The 15555-nt window shown below is 38.3% G+C and overlaps 1 protein-coding gene across 2 annotated transcripts in view; it reads left to right on the forward strand.

Annotated features, from left to right (window-relative positions):
- Window positions 1-13605, forward strand: part of itga7 (integrin, alpha 7) — a 35027-nt gene extending 21422 nt beyond the window's left edge. The window contains exons 7-27 of one of the 2 annotated variants that reach the window (XM_088005719.1): window positions 3-101; window positions 3081-3288; window positions 3918-4114; window positions 4374-4462; window positions 4535-4662; window positions 4875-4970; window positions 5094-5155; window positions 5348-5517; window positions 5645-5791; window positions 5881-5996; window positions 6477-6663; window positions 6753-6827; window positions 7001-7080; window positions 7184-7261; window positions 7569-7671; window positions 8145-8342; window positions 8441-8557; window positions 8730-8843; window positions 9046-9144; window positions 9353-9478; window positions 11729-13605. In XM_088005719.1, coding sequence (XP_087861845.1) covers window positions 3-101; window positions 3081-3288; window positions 3918-4114; window positions 4374-4462; window positions 4535-4662; window positions 4875-4970; window positions 5094-5155; window positions 5348-5517; window positions 5645-5791; window positions 5881-5996; window positions 6477-6663; window positions 6753-6827; window positions 7001-7080; window positions 7184-7261; window positions 7569-7671; window positions 8145-8342; window positions 8441-8557; window positions 8730-8843; window positions 9046-9144; window positions 9353-9478; window positions 11729-11884 — 2645 coding nt within the window. In that variant the 3' untranslated portion in view covers window positions 11885-13605. The remainder of the gene's footprint in view (window positions 1-2; window positions 102-3080; window positions 3289-3917; window positions 4115-4373; window positions 4463-4534; window positions 4663-4874; window positions 4971-5093; window positions 5156-5347; window positions 5518-5644; window positions 5792-5880; window positions 5997-6476; window positions 6664-6752; window positions 6828-7000; window positions 7081-7183; window positions 7262-7568; window positions 7672-8144; window positions 8343-8440; window positions 8558-8729; window positions 8844-9045; window positions 9145-9352; window positions 9479-11728) is intronic. The other variant, XM_014974951.2, reaches the window with a different exon arrangement.
- Window positions 13606-15555: the final 1950 nt, after the last annotated feature.

Below are 15555 nucleotides of genomic sequence, written 5' to 3' on the forward strand. Positions count from 1 at the left end.
AGGGCTTTTGTTCATGGCTAGCGCCGTTGAAGATGCACTGCTGTACAAAACTCTGGAGCCTTCCACACCGTTTGAGGACGTAGCTCATAATAGCTACTTAGGTTTGTAGGCGTGGAGTGCTGTTGTTTGGATCCGGTTGGACTCTTGTCTGTGTTCTGTCTCTGTCTTTGACTTTATCATTTGTCCTCAGATGTAGATTTTTACTCTGTAGTCTTTGTACCATCATAAGAGAAAGCCATCTAAAGCTTTATTTTTCTCTGAACTCTGATAACTTAATTTGACTTAATTTGATATTTTTTTTTACATTAATTTCAGTCGGCATTCCCAACTTCCTGTTTTTGAGCCAAGAAGATGGTTGTCTCTCTCTGTGTTTATTAGCACGAGGGTGTTTTGTCTGTCTTGTCCAACATCATTAGTGTATTTAGACCATTTGTCAGTGTTTGCTTTGGTGAAGCTTTCCAGAGCATCTTGGTGGTGGGTTTTCTGTTGATTGTTGGAGTTTCACTTAACAAAACTGTGTTAGAATTTAACTAACAACCCAAGTAAGCATTGTTGAACAGATGTGTTTCTAACTACACTCTAACTATAGTGTAACAATAGTTATACTATTTTTCACAAAACTGAAAAAAACTTAAATGTAGTTTTCTTTTGTATTTTATGTGATAGACCAACACAAAGAAGTGCATAAAAAAGACAATGTTATTTATTTTTTTATTATAATTTTTTTTACCATTTGTATTAAGACCCTTTTACTCTCATTACCCAGAATATTATCAATTGAACCTATGTCTGAAATCATCTAATCAAGAGACTCAGATTGGGTGTAATTTAATCTCAGCATTAATCCAACTGTGAAAGTCTCCGTGGTTTTCTGAAGAATAAGTGAACAAAAAAACTTCACAAAGACAAAGAAACACCACAGGCAGGTTAAGGATACAGTTTTGAAGAAGCAAGATTAGGTTTAATTTATTTATCTCAGCTTTAAACATCTCATTGTGCACATCTCATCCAAAAAAAAAAGAAGTTTTTCTTCCATTTCACATTTGTGCACAACTTTGTAGTCTGTCATATAAAATAAATAAAGCAAAACCTCATAAAAGTTTCTATTTGTAAAGTGGAAAAATGTTGAAAAGTTCAGTTGGTAAAATATCGACTGTTTTATTTCATAAAAAGTTGCTATATTTTGAAGGATCTAGAGGACGTCTGACCAGATAAGAAAACACGTTTTTGTACTGGGTGGCCCGTAGGTTAAAAAAAAGAGAATGTACATAAATATTACGATGGTTTTTGGGCAAAAGGCATTTATTTATTGGTTAGCCAATCTTAGTACATTTCAAGGACATATTAATGTTATGGTGGAGCTACATGAAATCTCTAGGCATTAAAGATTCAGTGGCTTTTGTTGAGCTTCAGAAACAACATTTGGAAGGACGTCTCTATCAGGCATATTAAAACTGTCTGTTGCCAAAGAGTCAGCGTCTGCTAAACAAGACCAGTTTATATTTATTGTCTATTTTCAGTTATTATTCTTGACTGTGTGGATCCACTATAAATCTCTCTCTATTCACATTCCTCTGAGCCTGGATACCCTCGCAAAGTTGAGCTGTCTCCTTGACAACACTAATTCCCTCCTGACCTTTTAGCCCTCGTTTATCACTCACATGCTGCTATTGATCCTGCAACCAAATGACATGACACACCTATGCATGCGTGCTAACATTTCAATCATTGCTCTTAAATATCACAGGATTTATGAATTTTATCACAATGTGGTCACAGCTGACTAACAAATTATCCTTTCAAATTGGTGTCTTTCTGAATAATGGCAGGCATCCTTTGCGAAAGCCTCAAGGCCAAACCATATGTTACCCACAGGATGTAGAAAAGCACAAAAAGCAGTTTTATAATACAGTTTTAGTACTAATCTGGTTTGAAATATTATCTCTTTGGGTATTTGCATTTATTGTCAATTTTATGCAGATGACTTGGTTTATGATTTAAGGCCAAATTATTTCAGATCACTTCATTTGTTTTCTTTTTTTACCAATAAATACCATTAATTACAGGAAGATTAAACAAATAAAAAAAATTTTTTTCTCAAAATTGGACATTTTCTAATAAAGAATGTATGATTATTGCCTAAGATTAAAAGCAACATTTACATAAGTTACAATATATATAATCAAAAATATTAAACATATTTTATTATTCTGAGGTGAAAGTGTAACAACCATACAGTTACCGTAGTGGTAAACCATTTTCTCTGCTTTTTGCTCCACAGTTAGTTTTGCAGTGTTAAGCTTGCTGGTAGCATGCATGTTAAGAGTCACCATGTGCAGAAAAAGTATCACCCAGCCTCCATTTATTGGTTTTAGAGGAGCTGCAATGTTAAATTCCACACCTGCCACCCTGGAGCTGCTCTCGTTTTGTGTCCTCCTTGCCTCCTTTTGCATGTTTACTCAGAGCTAACAAATGTCCTTTGTGTTGTCATGGATTAACCCCTCCGTATGAACCCTCTGCCTGCTTTTCACACTGAAAAATGTATTTGTATAAAAGACTTTAAATGATTTGTAATTTGTTTTACATCTTGATAAGAAAATGCTAACACAATATTTTCGTGAGGTAAATACACACTTTATATTCAAGTGTCTTTTCACATTCCTGCACACGTCAGGTTGCAGAGAGCACACATAAAGACGGAGCGGATGCATTTGATCATAAATCAGGTTAATGTGCTTTCACTTTATTTACACACTGGCCCAGCCAGAGGCATGAGCTGCAGCGTCACCAGTCTCATCAGACCAGAACCAAACATCTCTTTCTGTTACTGTCACAATTAGCCCGTTTGCTTTTACCGTTAGACACAAACACAATCCACAACATTTACACTCATCATGACTCTGTCATAAAATCAATAGTCACTTAAGCCACACATTTCATTAGATAGAAGACAAGCAGATCATTGCACATACTGAAGAGCCGCCACTAAACCTCACAGCCAATACTAATGTCTGAACCCAAATCCGTTACTCCCCAACCCCCTTTTCCTCGTCTTATGCTTCTTTCTCCTCTTACACCAGGGTTTTCTGTAGACTCAGCTAAGGGTATAATGAATCTCAAAGAGCTGACCTTTGTGGCCGGCGCACCACGTGCCAATCACACAGGGGCTGTGGTGCTGCTCAGGATGGACAACGTGCACCGACTGGTGCCACAGCACATCTTCTGGGGGGAGGAGCTGGCTTCCTCGTTTGGATATTCGGTGGCCACCACAGATCTTAACAAGGATGGGTGAGGAAAAGCCAATTCATAATTCATTGTGAAATTTTATGAGAGACCTGGTGGCCATTTGGCTTACTGTCAATTCCCACGAGGGGTCGCCGCACATTTTTTGGCCAGTACGGGGCTGTTGTCTTTGAACCAAAAGAACATAATAAAAACATTTTTTGTCCCTGTTGGTTGATTTTTCTTGGAAGACGTTGTGGAAATCCAACGAAGCAAGAATAATCAAATTCAACGCTCCTCATGGAAATGGACAAAAGGGAAAAGCTGAAAGGCTGCTATAGAAAAAGAGCTAAAACGCCAATGGTTAATACATTTGCTATTGCCACTACAGCAGCAGATGAGATTTGACTCAGGGACAAATTGAGGAAGAGGTCAGGCTAAGAAGTAGCTGAAATGTTTGTAGATGGACGTTTCCTGTAGGGTTTGTGTGTGTGAGTTTAATAGTTCTTTTAATATTAAAAAGAAATATGTATAAATATAAAAAAAATACAAAAGACTTCTTCAAAGTGAGCATCAAGAAAGTCTGCTTTCTGAGATATAACCGCATAAATCAAATTTGTTCAAAGATGAGGAGAGTGGTCTATAAACCTTCAAGCTCTAAATATTATTATGTGAAATTCTATTTCTGTTTCCAGGTGGACAGATGTGATTGTTGGAGCTCCCAACTTTTTTGACCGCAAAGCAGAGATTGGTGGGGCTGTTTATGTTTATCTAAACCCGCTCGGTCACTGGGACGATCAGGCCAGACCGATCCGCCTCAACGGGACGTACGACTCCATGTTTGGGATGACAGTCAGTAGCATCGGGGATCTGGATCAGGACGGATACGGAGGTGTGAGCAACGTTGAGTTTTTGTTTACAGAGCTTATGGCTAAATCATGAATCTTAATCAGAAACTCCATGTATTAATAACAAAAAGGTTGTTTTTGAATTGTTTGATTTTGAGACTGAGGTTTCTGAAATTTCAAAATGAAACGTGCTTTTGGTGTTACTCCAGACTGGTGCTAACCTGGTTAGCAGGTTGAAAGGTTCTCATTAGTTGTCCTTGTGGAACCGAAAGTGGTAAAAATAAGTTTGTTTGATATTTGCAGATATTGCTGTGGGAGCTCCATTTGATGGAGATGGGAAGGTTTTTATCTACAGAGGCTCCGATGCTGGGATTGAAACTAAACCTGCTCAGGTCAGTTTCAGAAGGAAACCTAATAAGTTTGCATGTAATGTAATGTAATAAATGTAATCTGTATCACATCAGGTTCTGGATGGCCATGACTTTGATGTGACACGTTTCGGATACTCCATCTCAGGGGGCCTGGATATCGACGACAACCATTATCCAGATGTGGTTGTTGGTTCTCTTAATGACTCAGTGGTTCTCTTCAGGTAAGAAAAAACACCGGCAAACATCATTTTCACAAAGTCATTTTTCTCAGTAAACCTCTACACAGAAAGTCATAGGTCTAATCCCTAGTTAATGTTTCATAATTGTAATCAGTATGTAGAAAATACTGCAAACAAGTAGACAATAAGGACATCTAAATGGATGATTTAGTTTCCCTTAATGCATCATAACGTGCTGTCTCTGTGTCCTCAAGGTCTTGTCCGGTCATTCATGTGGTCAGAGAAGTATCAATTGACCCTCAAAATATTGATCTGGACCAAAAGAACTGCAAGGGAAGAGATGGCGTCTGGTATGAACAGATAATGTGAAAACCCTCTAACACGACTCAGCCCTAAACTAAAGGATTTGTTGCTTTAGAAAAAGTGTCTGTCAATATCTAACTGGGTTTTACGTTTCTCCAACTTCCTTTTAGTGTTGAGGTTAAGGCCTGTTTTATGTTCACAGCACACCCTCATCATTACTCACCACACATTAGTAAGTCAAACTAAAGTTTTCAGCTTTTATGTTGTTTAATGCACCTTCTTCACAACAGAAATTGTATCATGTACCAAGAGATTTTACACTAACATTAGAAACTTCTCATTTGAAATATAACTACATTCAGATGAAATGCAGATATGCTTTAATTTGTTTAATTTTGATTCATTTCTTTTTGCTCTCTTCAAGCCCTGGTGGTGCAGTTTGAAGCAGACACAGAGCGCAGAAAGCTGGGCCTCCCTCACCGTGTGAGCTTCCTGGGGCGCAGCTCGCTGGAGCCTGAATACACCCAAACAGAAGAAGTGGAGCTGCATCGGCAGCGCGAGACTCACTGTGCGACCGCCGACTTTCAGCTGCACGTCAGTTACTAAGTGTAACCATTTCTGAGTTTATGCTGCCTTTTGCCACCTATGTTTTTTTTTTTATTTTTCCCGGCTAAACATTCCTCGGCTAAACATTCCTAAGGTTTTGCTTCCTGTCCTGCAGGAAAACATCCGTGACAAACTGCGTCCCATTTCATTAGCGATAACCCACAGCATCAAGCCTGTGCCGCCACGCAGAAACTCTGCCAAGAGGCCGCAGAAACTACCACCTGTGCTGAATATCTCTCCGTCTAAAACGCTAAATTCTGAGGTTTGTAGCAAAAGTAAGGGCAGTTGATCTTTTAATTGAAGCCCTTGAACTAGATGTTGCTTCTGCTTTTCTTTGAATAAACTCTGAAGGTGAACTTCCTGCGAGAAGGATGCGGCAGCGACAAAATCTGTCAGAGCAATCTGAAGCTGAGCTACCAGTTTGGAACAAATCACCTTAACTCTGACTTCTTCACTCCTCTGCCAAGGTTAGTGCAGTCTCTGGTTAATACTTGAGTTTGATGGTGTCTTTCACTGATAATACACTGCAAAAACACAAAATATTACCAAGTATTTATGTCTAAATTACTGTAACTCTTCAGCAAGAGGAGCTTGTTAATTAATGTTAAAAATCCCTTAATATTGGCACACTGATTGAGAAGGCGTGGTTGAACAAATAACTAGCGGCAGAATCATGTACTACGAAAACTGCGCATGCAGCAGCGTCATTCTGGAAACTTTTGGGTACCCCCTCGTATTTGCTGCAAACCAGTAGGTTTAGTTTAGAAAGATTGTGCGCATATATATATATATATATATATATATATATATATATATATATATATATATATATATATATATATATATATATATATATATATTTTTTTTTTTTTTTTTTTCTTTCTTTCTTTATTGCAAAATGTTTGCTTTTCAACCAACTGACCCACTCTTGTCTTGCCTTCGTGCAGAGATAATGATGGCGTTCAGGTGTTTTCTCTGTCTGATCAGCGACTGGTGGTGCTGGAGATCACAGTCACCAACATGCCTTCAGACCCTCTGAACCCCGAGGAGGACGGCGACGACGCTCATGCCTCCCAGCTGTTCATCACACTTCCAGACACGTTACCGTACGCCGGCTCCAGGGTCCCTCCGCAGGTACGCCTTAAATTAAGGAGTTGAAGGAATCCCTGTGTGAATCAGTGTGTTTGTTATGAAGGTATGTGTTTGATGTCCCCTAACTGCAGATGATATGTCAAGCGAATCAGAATGGATCCCAGGTTGAATGTGATCTGGGAAATCCTGTCAAGCGAAATGCGAAGGTAGAAAATTGTTTCTTTTATCTCGTCTTGTGAATGTGTTGCTTCTTAGAAGCACTTTTAGAAGAAATCTGGCGCAATCCAGTGTACGGTAAATGTATTATGACCACTATAGAAGCTCAAACCAGACTGAAACCTCTTGTCTGTTTTACAATTATATTTACACTTCATTTCAGCTAAAATTCACCATCAACCTGAGTACATCAAATATTACAACTGAGACCACTGAGCTCACTGCAGATCTCCAACTGGCAACGTACGTCCCAATTACCCCATCTGTAACAACCAGTGTTTAACGCATGAACACTTTCATCTGTTTATCAAGTTTTTATTGTGACTTGTTGGTGTTTTCTCTCCAGGATCAGTGAACAGCTTAATCTGGATCCTGTCACTGCTTTTGCTAAAGTTGTGATAGAGCTCCCCCTGTCTGTGAATGGGTGAGTAAACAGTTATCCACAAATAAGTCTTATTGGTCTTGATGGACAAAATTGAATGTAAATATTGCATTCTGTTTACAAATGGATATCTTTTAAAGACAGTTGAAACGGATTTTACTCAGAGATATTGGAGTAAATGTTGCACAACATACTTTTCAGACTTTCATTTGAAAAAAAAGAAAAGATTGAAAAATACAGTGAAGTTTTCGGTTGTAACATGAGAAAATGATCCAGACGTAAGAAGAAAAGCCTCCAAGCTGAAGTGTTGATGTGATTGTGTTTAGTTTTTTTTTTTTTTTTCTTTCAGACTGGCTCGTCCTCATCAGCTGTTCTTCAGCGGGACCGTAAAGGGGGAGAGTGCCATGACCAGCCTGGAGGACATCGGCAACCCTGTAGATTTAGAATTTGTGGTGAGTTTATGCCTGTCTAGGCTGACTGTGTACACTGCAAAAACACAAGACCTTGCCAAGTACTTTTGGTCTAGTGTGCAAATATCTGACTACACTTGAAATATGACAAGACTAACTCTTCAGCAAGACGGCTTATTTTATGTCAGTAATTCCCAGATTTGTTTTAGAAGTACTGGCAGATTTTTTCACTTATAATATTGGAAACAAAAAATTGTTTTAGGGGACAAAAATCTGCCAGTGGAAATAGTACTTTTTAAATTTAATATTTTGCTGGAAAGTTACTTGTAAGTTAGGTTTGTCTTAGTTAGATGTAGATATTTGCAGTAGAAACTGGCCAAAATGTCTGGTAAGATTTTGTTTAGTGTATCTTATCAAAGAATAATATTCTGTGATTACTACAATTTAATTACTCAGTTTAACTAACACTGGAGAGACTTTTAAGCAAAAATATAAAACAACAGCTGTTTTCTCAGCTCTCCAATCCTGGAAAAGCGCTCCAGAAACTTGGCTCCGCCTTCCTCAACATCATGTGGCCTGTCGAGCTGCCCAATGGAAAGTGGCTGCTGTATCCCGCAAGCCTGAGGTTCGAGGGCCAACCAGACACTCGCTGCAGTCCTGCTGAGGCTGTGAATCCTCTAAATCTGCAGAGCTCATCAGCTGCTAATCAGGTGGTAGGTGGAACTGGAGTTAGGGTCACTCAGCTGTTCTCCAACCTCCACTTACATCCAAAATTACATGCTTAAAAGATAATTTACGGGACTGTTTACAGGTGGGTAGAAGTCGCCGTTCACACCCAGAGGAGGAAGATCAAGTGTTGACAAAAGGCAGCGATGTCGGCACCACGCCAGCAGTGGCAGCTTCAGAGAGACGCAAGTCACTTAAACTGGTAGGAGGGACAAGAAATATGGGAAAAAAAATAACTAACTTTAGTTAATTGTTGCAAATGATCTCAGGAAACTGAAGATAGATACATTTGATTTGTTGAGATTATGACACAAAGGATGTTTCTTTCATGGATAACCCACTGCAAAATGCTCAGATGTCCTCTTGCTCCTCAGGATTGCCTGCTGGGGTCAGCGCGCTGTGTGCTGTTCCAGTGTCCACTCCACAGCTTTACTGGTCAGGCTGTCCTCAAGATCCATGCCAGGCTGTGGAAGAGCAGTTTCATAGAGGTAAAACAAACAAATAAACAAAAAACATCATGTCTCATGTAAATGTCTTTAAAGGCAAGAATTGAAGATTAGCTGGAACTCATTTTCATTTTGAAAATGTTGTGATGGGTTGAGATGGAAACTGCAACCTAAACATACCAACATTTGAACAATAGAAATCACTTTTAGGGTTAAAGCTTGATTTTTTTTTTCTGTCTCTCAGGACTTTCCAACAGTTAGTGCTCTGGAGCTACTGATCAGAGCTAACATCTCTGTGAAGTCCAGCATCAGACATCTGGTCCTCAGAGATGCATCTGTACAGGTACTGAGCTCACCTCAGGAAAAATAAACACTAAATTATTACAATATATTTAAAAACATTGAAAAACAGAAGTCCTGCACATGTAGGGTCACTGAGCCAGTGACCGAGAAGATTTTCATGTCAGATGTTGTTAACACAGAATACATTACGTGGATAAATGTATGTTGCGTTTTATAAATTCTACAATTAACTCTCTCTTTCTCACCAGATCCCAGTAATGATCTACCCGGAGCTTGATCTTGCAGAACAGTACATGATTCCCTGGTGGATCATCCTGATAGCCATCCTGGCAGGCATCCTGCTGCTGACTCTCCTTGTCTGCATATTATGGAAGGTAACTCACAGGACATCTTGGTGTTGTGCTGTTTGAGCAGTGGTATGGACTTCTTCATACTGTAGATGTAAACTTTATGTGTATCTGTTTTAGATAAGGGTCAACTCTCTAAATTAGAAAATTATTGAAAAGATTTCGTGGCTTACTTTTTGCTGGATGGTAGTATATGGAAAGTTTAGTGGAAGGAAAATGTGTGTCAGAGAAAAACTGTATGATTTACAAGCACAAGCTTTGAGAAGATGAGAGGAAAACTCATTCAGGAATTGTTGGAGATTTACGTGGTGTGGATTGGAGCTGGACTCGGAGCTGCAGGAGACGCCATACACAGATGTTTCAAAGACATTACCTACATCTATCGCTTTACTTGTACTAAGCCTCTTCTGAACCACAGTGAAATTTTAAGTGAAATTTCAATTCATTGAGATGCATCTGTAAATAATTGTTAAATATTAAATTGAGATAAAAATAAGCATATTTTCAGGACCTAAGTGAAGAAAACATTTGGTACTTAAATATGCTCTCAAATAGTGTCTGTAGCTAAAATGTTCATCAAGGCTTTCTAGAGATCAACATCCAACTCAGAGGTTTCTAAATGTGTAAATTATCCCATCACTTAACTTTCAGTCATGGGATAATTTAAACATTTAGCGTTCAGCAATTTCTCTGCACTCAATCTGTTTATTTCTGACCTTTCTTTTATCTTCCAGTCATATCTTTCCAGTCGTCTCTCAATCATACTTTCCCCCTTTTCTGCCTATATTTCTTCTACGTTTTCCCATTCCTGTTTTTTTTTTTCCTTTTATGGATCATTCTGTTTTTGAACCTGTCACTTTTGTCTTTGTTTCTCCACTCCCCTCTCTGTTATGATCTGATGCCTCAGTGCGGCTTCTTCAAGCGCAGCGAGCGGCGCCCGCACTATGAGACGGAGTACTACCGCGCCCATTTGGGGGTGCAGCCCTCGGAGGCGGAGAAGCAGGCATTAGAGCTATAATATCAAACCTATTTCCATCTGGCCTGCTCTCCCCTCCTCCTCTCTCTCCAAGCGGTAAAACTCCTCATGCACAATTATTCTGCTGCTCAGCCCACAGGAAGGATGGTGTTGTACGTCATAGCATGAAACACAGATGAGTGCTGCTCTATTGGCCCTATGGGGGCTGTGCAAAATCTAAACGGCAGGGCTGAAAATAATTGTGTCCTGCTATTTTCTAATATTCCGATTTTTATTTTTAACCTTCTGATGCAACGTTTCTAGTGTTTCAACGTGTGATTACGCTACTGGAGTAAAAAAATATATATATTTAAAGACTTTTTACACTTCTTTACATGTTCCAATAATTACTGAGTCTGTATGCAAGTTATTCCACAAAGCTTTAGATAGTGTCCTAATTCTTACCTTTAAAAGGTATTAGGTAATGCACAGCCTGGTAACAAATCCTCTATATTTGCAATGCAATGAAAAAGAAAACAACTTAAAAAGTTACATTTCTCTCAATCGAATTAAGTACATCCAAGTAAAAACATTAAGTTCACTAAAGTTATCATGCGAAACAAATGTAAATAAAGTAAATTTGGCAAATCTAAGTCAGCTACATGTAGCAAATTAAAAAAAAAATTAGGTTGGCGCTCCATTCTCTTTTTTTCAGTCTCCGGTGTCTTCAAGACCGGATACACTTGTTAGATCAATCATCAGTTCCACAGGATGATGATTATTAGCATGTGAAACGCTCCCGTTATTGAGGATCTCGTCTTAATTAGTGCTTGTTGAACACCATCCAGCCGCCTGTGCTTCAGGGCTTTGAGCTGCCTGCTGTGCTGTGTGCGGTGCCGCTTACTGTTTATTGACCTGCACCTGTTCATTCTGGCATCACTCTGTGAAGATGACTCATTTTCTGACATAAACACTTGTGCAACATTTTTTTTTTGTAACCATGTTTGGTTTGCATCCCATGATGCGCTGTAACTAACTGCCAGGATGAACTTGACATAAAATCGCTGGGTGTTTTTATTCGGATATTTTAATAGGACGGATGTTTGTTTAGTGGACTTTAAGCCACAAGCGTGTATAAATTTGGCATCAAAGAGCATGACAATGTGCTTTATGGTGTGTGCTTTTTTGACTGCAGGTAATCAGAGCATCATCTAAGTAATCTTAAAGGATTAGATGATTAATTGTTTTTCCCTTTTATTCTGTGATCTCTTTCTGTCTCCTCCTCAACTTCTCTGGACTCGCTCCCCTTCCCGTGTGGACAGTGTGGCTTCTTCCGACGTGCCCACTACAAAGACAAACTTCCTCAGTACCACGCGGTGAAGATTCCTCGCGAGCTCCGGCCGCAGTTCCAAACGGAGAAGTCTGGAAGCATCCATAAAAAGGAATGGGCCACGCACTGGAGTGACGGGACCTTGTAACTTTTAAAGCACTGGATTTGAATCGGCGTGTGTGGTACTCATTCTGTCTTTGCTTTGTAACTAACTGACTCAAAAAGGAAAAGAAAAAAAAAAGAAAAGAAGCGCGCCAAGACTGAGATCTTGAGATTTTGGTGCATGTCAGAACATGCAAATTGGTGGCCTCTGAGCAGATATGTATCCTCCAAACTGCAGCTCATTAACATCTTGGCCTCAGATATTCTGTTTACACTGTGTGTCCACAGTGTTTCACAGTTTGACAGCGAGCACTGAAGCCTCACAACCAGATTAGAACAAGCCTAGCGGCTCAGTATGTTTCCCGGCCTACACAAGGGAGCGTTGACGCTTCGCCGTCTGCCAGTGATTTTGACTGGCAGCTCAAAGGAGGACTGGAAAAATCAAAGACCTGCATGAATGCACAGACATGGAGGACAACATTAGACGAGCAGATTGATGCAGAAGCCATGTGACAAAGACTACTTTTTGCCTTAACTACTGGGACTAATGATGAATATGGGCAAAGAAAAAACAGCTTTTTAACAACATGTGTGGAAAATACTATTTTTTTGTTAGTAACAATGAAAGGAATGCATTTTTTTCATGGATACTTGAACATGTATTTAATACAAGTGCATCCCAATAAATTAAAGTAACATCAAAAGGTTAATTTATTTCAGTACCAGTTCAAAAAGTGAAACTTACTTATAACATATTAATTACTTCAGTTTAATTTGATGGCTTAGAACTATGAAAAATGTTTTAAATTTCCTACTTTGTGTTTCACTTTTCAAATTTAGTTACGGAAATAAACTTCTTGATGATATTTTAATTTCAGATGCACCTGTATGCTCACTTTTTTTGCTGTCACGTGATTTAAGAGGAAACCCATGTGTTAGTGTTATTTCTTTCTTTCTTTTTTTTTTTAGTTAAATCTGCTGAACATCTCTGGTCTGCTGCCTGGGTTACCTTGAATTTCCAATGAAATACTATGGAGGGAATGAATTGCTGGGGTTTGTGGTAATGTTGTTGCATGGAAATCAAATGTGTCAGAAAGCTAATCAATATTTAACCCAGAATTTCCTTTTCAACAATTTCCTGCTGATAATAAAGAAATGTAATGGTCATTATGCACAAGACAGAATATCTACAACAGGTTTTCAGGTAAATATTTTTTTTTCATCAATTGTATTTTTCACCAGGCATTTTAAGAGCCGTGCAGCAAATAGTCGTTTTTTTTAACTATACAATCTCACGTCGCTACTCGTATAAATTCACGTGAACCGGTATAATAATTTAAACATCGACTGGTCTGATTTCAAACACGTGCCTTGTAGTAAAAGTGGCAGATGGAGATCTACTCATTACAAAGACAAGGCTACTGCTAATTAGATGATGCTGCCCTCAGACATCTGTTGGTACCGGTCGATGATTACAACCTCCTTCAGACACTGAGCAACACAAAGAGGGGATTTCCTGGTTTTGTAAAACAACAACAAATAAAGAGCAAAGTTTTTTTTTTGTTTGTTTCATTGGAGTCGGCTGTGAAGCACGAGGAGACAGCTTGGATTTTTAGGTATTGCTGGACAATCGTTTGTTTTCTGCATGAGGGTCCTGTTGCTGTTCTGACGTCTCCAGCTCCAGTTATTTTTGTTGCCATTTGTTTTATTTATTTTTGTTTGACTGTATGATGTCGACATTGTAAATAAAAGACAAGTAGGTTCAGACATTTGTTGTTAGACTTTTTTCATCCAGCACCAGACAAGGAGACTTGAATTTAAAAAGGTTGCAGTTCACTAACACAACACAAGGTGGCGGCAAAACAGTGAAACCGACACCAACCAGAATGCACACAAAATACACACAAAGACTAAAAATAGATTCAGCGCAACATTTTTGATGAAATACGACGCAAGTTGACAGTTGACAGTGCATGTCAAAAATAAAAACCAGACAATGAAGTCAAAGGAATTGCCTGTAGGCCAGTTGATTGTGTCAAAGCAGAAATCTGGAGAAGGATACAAAAAAACAGAAAATGGCAGCATTGAAAATTTAATTTATTGGTTTATTTTCAATTTGATACGTGTAAGTTTATACTTTTTGCTTTTAGGTGCATAAGGAGACATATTGTACAAAATTTTAAATACAAAACTGCCAATTATGAGTACAAACCTGGTTCTTCTATGTAAAACAAATTCTGCCACAAATTAGTTTGATTTCTGCAGCTAAAGAGTTGCACATTAGTCCCTCTAAAAGAGAAGGCCGTTTGTCTCACAAAACCATCTAACAATTTTCAGAGGAATGCTCTTCAAATCACAGAAGCATTAGCTGTAAGAGGATCCAAAGACATGTAACGAGTTTGACCTTGTAAGCATTTAGAAATGAGTTTTAGGTCTTGAAATGTCTTTTTTTTTATTTTTCATATTCAGTTTTGTAAGGAACTCACAGTAAAGTGATCTGTGTGATTTATTTTTATCAGATCTTTATCAGACAAGTATGCAGTAAATCTTCCTTGGTTGTTGTTGCTTCTTGTGATCAAGGTTACAGTGTAATTAAAACCTGAAAAAAGTCACTGAATGCATAAAAATATTGCCATATGTTATGGTAGTAAGTCTAATAAGTCTGAAGCAGTGTAATTTGACATTTGCAAGTTTGCTATAGATCTCAAATTTTAAATATGATTTTCAAATCATATATTTTACATCAGAGATTTGTTTTGCACCTGTATTATTTGATATGTACTTTATTTGTAAATTTGAATTTCCTTTTTAAAAGCACACCATGCCTTTAAAAATTCCTAAAGGTTAAAACAATCTACATGTTAATTATTGTGCAGTACTGTATAGGTAAGCTGCATTGAGCTTAGTTTTGAACCTGCAGCAACATGTTACTGTCAGATATTTTGTTCTAGTCACTCATTAAAACATGGTTAAGACAAAATACCCAAACTACATAATAAACTCTACCAAGCTGACAGAAGAGATTAATTTAAAATCCAACAGTTTGAAGTAAAACTGAACAAACTAAAAATGCATTTTACTTTTAATATTTAATGTCAAAGAGAACAAATTAGATTTTTCTCTAAATCCAAAAGCTTCTGAGCTCATTATAGTGAAGAAAGGTAATTCCCTTCTGAATCCTTCAGATGTCATCCTGGTTGCCATGGCGGTTAAACGGGACCAGGGACACGGCTTGTGTGTTTAAGCGGATTGTCACCCATTAGGTGCTTTGATGAGCCAAATGTGTTGACGTCTCATCCATTGCTGGGGAAGTGACTAAGAACTGTGTGGAAACACATGCACAAACCCACACTGAGGCAAATAAAGACACATACGGAGCTAAGAAACTCAGAGTGACCCTCGCTAATCCAGAGGAACAATGTATTCAGTTCATATAAAGCTAAATGTTGAAAGCTGGCTAAAAGCAGACAAAACACTTCTCTGTATGGAAAATATTGTCTTCCAATAAATTTGTAAGCTGATAAATGCTCAGCATTATTGAAAAAGCTTGTAATACTGATAATTTGTGGTGATGTTTTGGCTTAAAGTCGTTTATATCAAACAATAACGATCACTGTCTTTTGCAGATAGTGGGGAGTAAATGGTTTCCTGTTAACCCATCTATTCATCTTCTGTCTCCACTTATTCATGCATGGACATGGGTGCTGCTGGTAGTTT

The sequence above is a fragment of the Poecilia mexicana genome, unplaced genomic scaffold (assembly GCF_051168715.1).
Source record: "Poecilia mexicana isolate PSO_F unplaced genomic scaffold, ASM5116871v1 scaffold_5, whole genome shotgun sequence".
NCBI lineage: Eukaryota > Metazoa > Chordata > Actinopteri > Cyprinodontiformes > Poeciliidae > Poecilia > Poecilia mexicana.